We start from the raw sequence: 11789 nt of genomic DNA, 5'->3' as shown, positions 1-11789 counted from the left end.
AATACCATGAAGTGCCAGTGCCCTTATCCACTGATATACAGATTGACCAAAAACATGGTGACTGCACTATGGGGGCGAACTAAAGTAAGACCCCCCCTTACATGAACATAATAAGCAGGTAGTTGAGTTTTGAGATTTGCCTCGAAAAATCAAATTTTGTAAAAATAATATTAACAGTAGCTAGAGAAGACGATGATGACGAAGATGATTTCCAAGACATAGATACAATTTCAGAAAACTAAACGACAGTAGAGAGGGAACTGCCAACATTTTAACTAGAGGTGGAGGAGCCAGAACAATCACAATGGTCCTCCAAAATACAGGTACAATAGATATTACGGAGCAACGTTACAGATTAAGTGGTCTCCCAAATACAGGAACTACAGGAAAGTCTGGATAAGGTTCCAAGATCATTGGTCTCCCAAGAAGATAAATAACTGGATGACATGACAACCCAGCAGCCACACGTAGCGTCAACAAGCAGTAGTGATGATAAGCCTGAAGAGCCAAGTGAAAAGATACTGTGGTTAAAGTGTTTTTTATTTATTTGTGGTGTGGTAGTAACGGGTTGTGTTATATACTAATTGTGGGATAAGATCTGATGATCGATTGCGATAATTACACCCCTGGGGAAGCAACAATTAAGTCTGGGATTAGCACAAGTAAAGAAATAAGCCCTGGCTTCTCTTGCCTTACACATCCAGTATATAGTGTACATCCAAAGTGCATTTCTACACCCAAGTCTAAACAATAATGTGTACTGAACAACTTCCCTTGTTCATGCTCATCTTTCCCTCTTCTGATGTTCTGTCAGTGAATATATTACTTTCATTGATCTCTCACTTAAAATATTATTCCCTCACCTGACACAACCTCTCCCGGATATCTGAAGAAAAAAATATCTCTGCCTTTCTATGCCTTTCGGTAGTGTGCATACAAGACCGATGCATATAATTCACAATTCAACACACACACACATACAGATTGATATTCTGAATTATGTGACACAATCGTCTTCATAAGCGAGTATTGTCCTTCTACTCTCACACACACACAGGTTGGATCAACAGCATGGAAATCCTTCATGAGTCAAGCGTGTACAAGGATTCCAGGCAGCCTACAAGACCTAAAGACTCTGGTTGTGAGGCATCCTCTTGGTCGTCTGGTTTCAGCTTACAAGTAAGTTGGTGAAACCTTGGTAATAAGAGTTAGCTTGTCTGTACAGCCTAAGAATAAGTTTCATCCAATCAGAGTGTTGTTTACTTGTACGCTTCACCATTGTCTACTCATGACTCACGAAAATATTTTGAGTTCATACTTATAGTTTTCTCAGTTGATATGGTATAAAAGTTTCATTATCGGTAACTATCATCATTAAGATTCAAATGTGATGGCTCTCTTGATTTTTAATTGTTGATGACTTAGTGTATTTACTAACCTAGAATACGCTCTTCATAAATATATAATAACTTCAACAACATTGTTCTTTCATTATAGAGACAAGTACCTAAATGGGTCTCCACTTAATACCTACGACAAGGCCTACAGGAAAGTAACGGGAAGTCATCAGACGTGGAATGATAGATGGCAGGAATACTGGCTTCCAGCTCTCATACACAAAGGATCCGTCGCACCTTCCCCTCAGTACCTCACAACACTAAAAAAGGTTTCGCAGGCATATGGCTTTCTGACAGGGAAGCGTTTTGGGACGTTTAGCCGCCATCGTCTTAATGAAACCAAGAAAGCATCGTCTAACCCCGAGAGAAAGTTTATAACGTTAGCCAAGAAGATGCTGACAGTAGGCAAACACGTTGGTGTCGTTGCTGCTGTCAACATTGGGTACTCCGCGACGGAACAAAGTAAACTAAAGAAGTATTTCAGTAACGCCTCCTTCACTATGGCAGAGTTCCTTGAGCACGTATTATGGACCAGGGACGTGGACCTGTTGGACCATCACTGGACCCCCATTAGCCAACTGTGTGGTCCATGTACAGCTGACTACAAGTACATCGTGCGGCATGAGAACCCCAAGGAAGCGGAGTACCTTCTGGGCCTCCTGCACCTTCAGGAAAACACCATTCCGAGGAAACACAAATCCATCGGAGCATTACATGATAAGTCTGACCTTCAGTACTTTGAAGACGTCCCCAAAGACTTAATGGCCATAATTATTGATATGTATAAACAAGACTTTGATTTGTTCAGTTATGATAAAATCAGTAAATAAAGTAAGGAAAATATAGATATAGCAGACAACCTTATGTTAAGTTAAAAAAAAGGTCGACAAGAAGATAAGGTGAAAAAAAGAACAATTTTAACATCTGTATTGTTAACTTCTCTGACCCACTCACTGCAGTACACAGATAAAAACAACAGGTTAATAAGATGAGAATTAAAACGCCATCTACATACAGTACATAGCGCCGGCACAGTGGTCACCAACCCTCCACAGTTCCTGATAATAGAGACTGTGTTGGCCACTAAGGAGAACCCTTTCTCAGTAAACAACGGGACTTCCTTGAACCTTTTCTGTTAAGTAAATTTCCTTTCGTCTTCATAGACCATTTTCTGTGATCTTGTCATGTATGAATTTCGTGTTTTATCATATTTCTGATATTGACATTAAAAAAATTATTTAGCTAGAAAAATACAGACGCTGTGCAAAGCGGACAATGACAACGTAGACATGACTGAGCCACCATGTTTACTAGTATCATACAGTGTAGTCTTCACTTTAGGTGTATTTAATCTTATGTTTGGTTAGGTTAGGTACTGAGTTCGTGTTTATTGTGTTATGCCATAACTTAGCAACTTTCTTTGATGGAAGCAACTTCCGGGGACGAGATATTTGCCGGTGTCCAAACGACTTTCTCAAACACAGAAAAATCCCTTGTCCTCGGATTTCTTTTTTTCGGTTACCGGGAAAAGTTTCCCAGAGACTAAACAACACAGACAGACACTAGCCCACATCCCAGAATGTTTCTGGGTGCTGGGGAAAGATTTCCGGGAGTCTAAACTACCGGAGTCCGTATAAGCAGTTCTTCTTAAGTTAGAAATTCCATTTCTTTACTAGAATAATCCCGAATTGTTTATCTAAAAGCTTAGTTAAATAAATATAATTAAAAAACTACAAATCTTTGATACGGTGTTACAACGACGACGGGTATTTCCCAGTCACACTGAGCTGTGGGGGTCTCCTGTTACTGAACAGACATGATGCAATGTCAGGTGGAGGTAGGGTGGACGATGAGTGGTCTCAAAATACTGACCTTCTGATGCAATGTCAGGTCACCCACAGTTGGGTCTCATGACCTGACAATGTCTTGAATAAACACAAAAGCTAAGGTGCTCCAGTGTTTCCCACTTACAGTACAGTACTGTATAAGACATCACCAATTCCCAACAAGTGGACAGGGCTTTGAAGTAGATGGAGAATGTGGGGTAAGATACTAAAAATAACAAACCTTTGAAAACCTGACCTAACCTTCCTTAATCTATAGAAAGGTTAAAAATCACTTTCAAGTTCATAGATCCCCTCCCCACCTGAACACGGAAAACTTCAACACATTAAACAACAACAATAAGGTGCTGTACGTGCTTTATAGTTTTAGGATTTTTTAGGTTAGGTCAGGTCAGGTCAGGTCAGGTTTTCAAAGGTTCGTTTATTGTTCTTTTTAGTATTTTACTCCACATTTTCCCTCTTTCAAACCCTTCTCCACTTTGAGCAACTACCGTAATATTATTGGTACTTTTATCGGCTAAAATACTCGAAAAATATAATACTGTACTCACAATACATTGTCAATCCAAATAAGTGATTAACAACATACTGAGCTGTACTATAGAATTTGAATATGAAAATTGCAACTACTGAATTTATATGCTATTTAATATTAATTTTTGATTCACATTACTCTCCAAGATTATGCACAGAATCAACAGGACTGAATTACATTTCCCCAAAGTACTGTATAAAGGAGCCCAATCATCTGTGTCTTCTCCCTTCATATTTCCCTGGATGACGATAATCTCGGTTCTGCGATTATTCAGTCCAAGTTTTCTCCAAGCCATCCAAATCTTAATACGTATCAGACATTAAAGATTTCATTATCATCGGCATAGAAAATAGGCAACACCCCGAGCATCTACGGACATCCGGCAGAGATGCAAGACTACTGGTGTAGACTGTAAACACAAGTGGTCCCAAAACTGATGTCTGTGGGACTCCAAACTGCAAAGGGACAGGATCTGCAATGGTTCCACCAATCATCACACACTGAGATCTCTCTAACAAATAGGACTCAACCAGTGAAATATATGACCTCACACAATGTACCCAGAGGGCGACCTCACTTTACCTGGTGACATCACGAGATCTGAGGTTGACAAGTTCCACAACAATTTAAATGAGTTACTTAATACACAAAGGCAGAACATACTATACAAAAAACACGGATAGATAATTATTTAAAGAATATTATTGGACAAAGAACGGCTGAAGTTTGCCTCCGAGATCATTATAAGGAATTGGCCAGTAGGGTTAAGACTGAGATAAGAAAAGCAAAGAACTGAAGGTATCAGGGGAGGCAAAGTCAAACCCAAGAGATTCTTCCAAATGTATCACACTAAAACACGTGACAATATTGGACCAATACAGTCAGATACTGGCAGGCTAACGACAGGGAACCGAGCAATAATCTGAAGATATTTTTCAACAGTTTTCGTCATCGAAACTTTAAACATGATACCCGAGGCACCGACTATATACAGAAATAGTGAAGAAAGTAGATCAAGCAAGATAGGAGTGACTAGTAACTATGTTAGTAAACAAACAGACAAGTTAAACCTAAGAAGTCGGCAGTTCCCGATGAGATATTTGCCAGAGTATTAAAGGAATGTAAGCAAGAACTTAGTACACCCAGTCCTAGCTTAATGTTGCCCCACACAATGCTGTTTCGTTATAACGTTCCTACTCTTTAGATACCCACGATTCCGACCAATTCAGTATAACGTTGTCACCCAACACGGGCTACTTTACATGGCGCGCCACCCTCTCTCACCTCGGTGTGCTACGCTCTCTTGCGGAGCATCACAGCGTCCCCGAGTGTTTTCTCCCCAGTCATTGTTAAGCTTCCACAGCGTACGTGTGTGCTTAAGTACCCTAAAGCTCAGTACTTGGACCATTCATTTTTATGATATATGTTGGGCTCAAAGACCAAAAATGACCACAATGCATTGTGGATGTTTTCAAAAGAACCAGAAATCGAAATTTTGCCTCTTGGGTTTTGCCCAATAAATACAACCTAACCTAACCTAACCTTCCCTAACCTGTAGTAAAAAAAAAAAAAAATCTTTATTTTCGGCACATAACTACAGTGCCAGTAGTGATTATCTCCCCCAAAACACATCTCTATAGCGATATCAACGATGGTGAGTATACATAGAGTACAGTTGGGTCTGCATTTACGCGGTCAATTGAACCCGCGGAGGCCCGCGAGAAACGCGTAAATGAAATAATGGAACATAGGGAATTAATTAAAATAGAGACTGGGCCGACCCCCAAACTCCACTTTTTGCGACACAATACGTACATTGTGGTAAAACTAGTATCTTAACTTTATGATGGTATGCACACACATAATACAGAAAAGAAATATCAATAATATTAGGTTTTTTAACACTTACGTTAGTAGAAAAGATGGCTGGGCACACGGGCATGGGGGGTTGGTTCCGAGGCAGACGGCAGATTATTGGCCCTCACCTGTATCACTATCCACCACAGAGGCTTGCAGGGCCTCTTTGTCAAACCCCTCAAAGTCCATATCCTCACTATCACTATCCCTGGCTTGGGCCGACTGTGGTGGGTGAAGAACTCGGTAATGCTTCGATGACTGGACGACCTCGTGCGCACCCTGCCCGCGCCGCTTCCCGCGTAAATGACCAAATTTACCGCGTAATTAAAGAATTTCATTCTGGCAAGGCACCGCGTAAACGACCAAACGCGTAAACCAAACCCGCGTAAATCCAGACTCGACTGTATTTATGTCATGGTCACATTGACTGTTAGTCTGTTTTAACACTAATGATTCTTATTAAACTCTACGACCACAAAACACGAGTGGGTTAGCCGTCCCCGAGAAGACGTGTTTTTCGCCGTCGACGCTTCGACTCGCGATCCCTCCCGGTAAGTCCCGCCTTCGAACGCAGTTGTTAATACGTTTTTTCCAATCTCTCCTGACAAGCTCAATCTTGATTAGTCTGTCTAAATCAACTTTAGTAATTCGCCAGACCTTTGTCAACTGAGGGTCATACTTGAATGAGTAACAGTCGAGTTGTTGCACGAGTAGCGATCGCTGGCAACTCAGGGGTATATTACCACGGGGGAGAGGGAGAGGGCGTCCCGTGACGTCCTCTCCCGTTTGTTCCCAGGTATGTAGCGGTGTTTTATAGCCATTCAGTTTGATTCAGTCAATTGTAGTGAATATCAATGTTCATGCTTTAACAGTGGAATTGTCATTCACCCAGTGTAAAAAAGTAATATAAAGTAAATGTCGTCTGACGTTGCGAGACGAAAGATTTGTTTTGTGTTGTCATCGTGCTTCCCAGTCCTGTGACGTCCTCTCCCGTTTGTTCCCAGATTCCAGGGTGGGCTTATTTGAACACCCCATCGGCTGCTGAGCCGGTGGGTAACCAGCAGGGATCAATATATGCATCGGTCGGTGATTCGACATGATTAACTTACTACAGATCAACATCGCGGGGCTGGACCCCAGACGCTCGCCACGTGTCGACCGCGACGGTAGTCGTCAGTTGTTAGAGGCGCCGGTGCTATACCCTGGGACATGCTTTGGAGTTATGGTCCACAATGTGGTTGTATGTGTTTGCTAATAATTATCCCATGTTGGGTAATGGACCCATGTATTTGCTGGTTTCAGTATTAACATGTTGTGTGTTTTGAGTGCATCTCATATGCCCTACCAACAGTTAGTGTGAAATACCATATGTAAGTTGGCCATGTATGTAATGAAATGTATCACCAGTAATGTGGGTGAAGTAAGTACCTACTGGGATTGGCAGTTAAGAGGAGCCAAGGAGTTGTCATGTGTCTATATGTAATGTGAGTAAAGTCAAGGAATTGATCCTTGTAACTGTAACGTAATGTAACACCAGTAAGGTTGTGTGCAGTAAGAGTGTAGGATCTGAGTAACTTGCAGAGGAGTGAAAATAAGTAAATAAGAAATACTCAGTCTGCAATAAGCCCAGGAGTGAGCCTGGTAGTTATATGTTAATGATATATTTTTCCCCACTTTGATTCAATATTAATAAACTTGTTCTTTGAGTATTTTAGGAGTATTCATTTCTCCCACAGCAGTTACCTTTATTTCCGTCCAAGTGACATGATACCAGAATTACAATACCCATGTGCCTAGACCCTCGTCCATGCTACCAAAAAGAACTGAGGTTATGTAGTAACCATGAATTGAGGTAAGTAAAAACAACACTTGAAAGAACTAAGACAAGAAAAGTATGAGTAAGATAAGGGTGGCAGAGCAAGAGAGAGAAACTGCCGCTCTTACAGTGATGACAGTATGTTCAGCCACCCTTACATTTATATTGGATAATCACATATATTTGAGCTGTATTCAAGACTTGCAATAATTTTAGCAACAAAACCTCCCAGATTACCTAGTTGTGATGGGTACCTAGTTTATAGAAGAGGATATGAATGAAAGATTATGAATACTATCTTAACGCCGCAGCAGAAGAGAAAATGAAAGTACTGCATTGTAGTCGCAGGCCAATGTGTTGTCTACACTCCCTAACGCTCCATCAAACAACTTTATCTCTTCTGTTAAACGATCAGGTAAATCCGATAGCAGCTCTTATCTATATACAAGATAATATAGCAAAGAATAATTATATAATATTCGTATTATTTGGTTGGATATTTTGCCTTAGTTTTTCATACCTAACAGTTGATTTACGTCAATTTTAGTTTACCTTGTAAGAATGAATAATCGGCAGTTTTGTTAATAATTATTACTTTGTATCATTTCTTTTCGGGTTAATACTAATCTAATTGCACTGTGAAGATGGATTTGTATATATTGGAATTGAAATATAAGAAAATATTCACTACGGCTGCGAGTTACTTTGCTCACATAAGTATCCCAAAGTCTGACAGGTAAAGGGTCCACACTTACCCCACCCCCAAGTCGTTTTAGATTATTAATTTATATCACCTGTTTAATTAGTAATTTATATATATGGTGAATTAGTCAAATTTATATTAACTATAAACTGTTAAGTTGGCAGGAAAAGTATATTATATGTAATAATACTTGGAGAGTTATATAATGGAATAAATGTTCCTCACCACAATCCTTCTCTCAGTGGCATCATTACAATCACTCCCTCAGTAGCACCATTACAATCATTCAGTAGCACCATTGCAATCACTCCCTCAGTAGCACCACCACCATCACTTCCTCAGTAGCACCACCACAATCACTTCCTCAGTAGCACCACCACAATCACTTCCTCAGTAGCACCACCACAATCACTCCCTCAGTAGCACCACCACAATCACTCCCTCAGTAGCACCACCGCAATCACTCCCTCAGTAACACCACCACAATCACTTCCTCAGTAGCACCACCGCAATCACTTCCTCAGGAACACCATAATCATTTTCCCAGTAGCACCACCACAAACACTTTTCTGACAGTACCACCGCAATCACTTTTCCGGTAACACCACCACAATCATTTTCTCGTTAGCACCACCACAATCATTTCCAAGTAGCACCACCACAATCACTTTCCCAGTAGCACCACCACAACTACTTTTCCGGCAGTACCACAGTCACTTTCCTGATACCACCACCCTTGTTTGACTAACCTTAAACACACAACATTGGCAAGACAAGACTCACCTCTCTCCTCTCGCCCTTCGTCCACCTCAAGCCACTAAACATAAGAACAAAAGAACATAAGAATGGTGGAAACTGCAGCGGGCCTATTGGCCCATACTGGGCAGTCCCGTTTACACCCAACCCCTATTGCACATAATTATAAGCATCCAACCTATGTTTGAAGCTATTCAGCGTATTCGAGTTAATGATGATATTTAGTAACTTGTTCCATTCATCCACTACTCTGTTTCCAAACCAGTGTTTACCTATTTCGCGCCTAAATCTAAATTTGTCTAATTTAAAACCATTGTTACGAGTTTGCTCCTGGTTGGATAGTTTGAGTACCTTTGTAATGTCCCCTTTGTTTAGCTCTGACTTCCATTTATACACCTCTATCAGGTCGCCCCTCACTCTATGTCTCTCGAGGGAGTGCAAATAAGATGCTTTAACCTGCCTCTATACTCAAGGTTCCTAATGCCCGGGATTAGTCTTGTCCTTCTCCTCTTAATTCTTTCCAAGGATTCTATATCCATTCTGTAATACGGTGACCAGAACTGAACTGCATAATCCAGGTGTGGTCTCACAAGCGCAAGATACAGTTTTAGGATGACCCCCGCTAGTCTTGTAACTAACACACCTTTGTGTAAGAACCCAAGTACTTATTAGCTTTGTTACAAGGAAAAACACATTGTTTACTTGGCTTAAGGTTCCTACTTATCATTACTCCTAAATCTCTCTCGCAGTCGGATTTCTCTAGGGCATCGTTGTTCATCTGGTTTCCCTGTTTACATCTCCTATACTGAGTACTTTACATTTGTCCACGTTGAATTTCATCTGCCATTTTTCAGACCATTCGAAAAATTTGTTTAGATCTTCCTGTAGTTTTGCGGAGTCCTCGTCAGATTTAATAACACGTCCTATTTTAGTGTCGTCGGCAAATTTCCTTATGTTGCTGTCTATGCCGATATCTATGTCGTTTATGTATATAATAAATAATAATGGTCCAAGTACTGAGCCTTGGGGAACTCCACTAGCGACGTTGCTCCAATGGGATTTGGTGCCGTTAATGCTCACTCGCTGTTTCCTGTCCTGTAACCACGCCCTAACCTATTTAAGGATATTACCTTTGATGCCATGTGCTTCTACCTTTCTAATTAGTCTTTCGTGGGGGACTCTATCGAAGGCTTTGCTAAAGTCGAGATATACCACATCATAATTGTGCCCCTCGTCCACCGATTCGAAAATTGATGAAAAGAATATTAATAGATTAGTTAGACATGAATGCCCGCTTGTGAAGCCATGCTGGGAATCGTTGATCAATCGGTGCTTCTCCAGGTGATTTCGAAGAGAGTTTGAAATGATCGCTTCCAGTAATTTGCCTACTATTGATGTTTGACTGATTGGGCGGTTGTTAGAGGATAGTGATCTATCCCCCTTCTTGAAAATCGGTATTACATTCGCTATCCTCCAGGATTCTGGTACTACACCTGTCTTTAAGGACATGTTAAACAACTTTGCTAAGGGCATACAAAGTTCTTCCTCACATTCCTTTAATACTCTGGCAAATATCTCATCGGGACCAGGTGACTTATTAGGCTTTAGTTTGTCTATTTGCTTACTAACATCGTTACTAGTCACTATTATCTCACTTAATTTGTTTTCTTCACTATCTCTGAATAGAGTCGGTGCCTCCGGTATCATGTTTAAATTTTCGGTGGTGAAAACTGTTGAAAAATATTTATTCAGATTATTGCTCATTTCTGCATCGTTATCGGTTAGCTCGCCGGTATCCGACCGTATTGGTCCGATCTTTTCTCGTGTTTTAGTTTGATACATTTGGTAGAATCCTTTGGGGGTTTGTCTTCGCCTCCCTTGCTATCCTTTCCTCATTATTCCTCTCAGCTTTCCTTATCTCGGTTTTAACCCTACTCACCAATACCTTATAATAATCCCGGAGGGAAATTTCACCACGATTTATCCTTCTACCTATAGCCTTCCTTTGGCCAATGATGTTCTTTAAATAATTATTAATCCATTTAGGGTCATTGTTGTCTGATCTGAGTGTTTTATATGGTATGTTCTGCCTTTGTGCACTAACTAACTCGTTATTTAAATTGTTGTGGAACTCGGCAATCTCGTTATCAGGTCGGTCTCGACCGTCGGGTCTCCTGGTATGGCGAGGTCGCCCTCTGTGGGTGCATTGAGTGAGGTCACCTCATGTGAGGTCATGTAGCTCACCCCCAAGCATGACACCCCCTACCTCAGCTGCCTCTTCAAACTGTCAAAGTTTGCCCTTCTGAAATCTGGGACTTTAGTGGAATTTTCCTTACGTCTGCCCTGAAAATCTAACTGGAATCTAATTTCTTTGTGATCACTGTTTGCAAGCTCGTTCCCTACCTCGACATTGCTAATGAGGTTTTCTCTGTTCGACAGAACTAAATCGAGTATATTATTCCCCCGGGTGGGTTCGGTTATATGTTGACTTAGGAAACAGTCCTGGATCGTTTCGAGAAAATCCTCCGATTCCGAGTTACCCGTACGGTCGGTCCAATCTATTTGGCCAAGGTTAAAGTCGCCCACTATACAGACTTTGTTGTGCATGGAAGCCCTGCGCATTTCATCCCAGATATGTCGCTCATTAACTCTATCAAGATTGGGAGGTCTATATATTACTCGTGTGATTATTTTTCCTTACCGTCGATTAATTCTATCCAAATTGTTTCTGTAGTCCGCTCAGTTTTCATTTCCTTATTTATTTCACACTTCGTCCAAATGATTAACTTTGATGCAAACTACCCCAATAGAGCCACTCACCCCCCCCCCACAACAGCCACTGCCCCACCACCACCGCTCCACCACTGCAAATGCGCCACCA

The 11789-nt window shown here is 41.0% G+C and overlaps 1 protein-coding gene across 1 annotated transcript; it reads left to right on the top strand.

The window, feature by feature from the left end:
- The first annotated feature begins 1058 nt into the window (after window positions 1-1058).
- On the top strand, window positions 1059-3311 carry LOC121874521. The gene is made up of 2 exons (XM_042378672.1): window positions 1059-1179; window positions 1498-3311. Exons 1-2 carry the CDS (start codon window positions 1085-1087, stop codon window positions 2225-2227), a joined length of 825 nt encoding a protein of 274 aa, XP_042234606.1. The 5' UTR covers window positions 1059-1084; the 3' UTR covers window positions 2228-3311.
- Window positions 3312-11789: the final 8478 nt, after the last annotated feature.

Source organism: Homarus americanus, unplaced genomic scaffold (assembly GCF_018991925.1).
Source record: "Homarus americanus isolate GMGI-L3 unplaced genomic scaffold, GMGI_Hamer_2.0 scaffold59931, whole genome shotgun sequence".
NCBI lineage: Eukaryota > Metazoa > Arthropoda > Malacostraca > Decapoda > Nephropidae > Homarus > Homarus americanus.
This window is presented reverse-complemented; position numbering and strand designations above follow the sequence as displayed.

Bases quoted from the DNA above. Each gene is read 5' to 3' on its own strand.
- LOC121874521 (XM_042378672.1), top strand. From the start codon at position 1,085: ATGAGTCAAGCGTGTACAAGGATTCCAGGCAGCCTACAAGACCTAAAG. The intron at 1,180-1,497 runs GTAAGTTGGTGA...CTTTCATTATAG, and splicing joins CGTCTGGTTTCAGCTTACAA to AGACAAGTACCTAAATGGGT.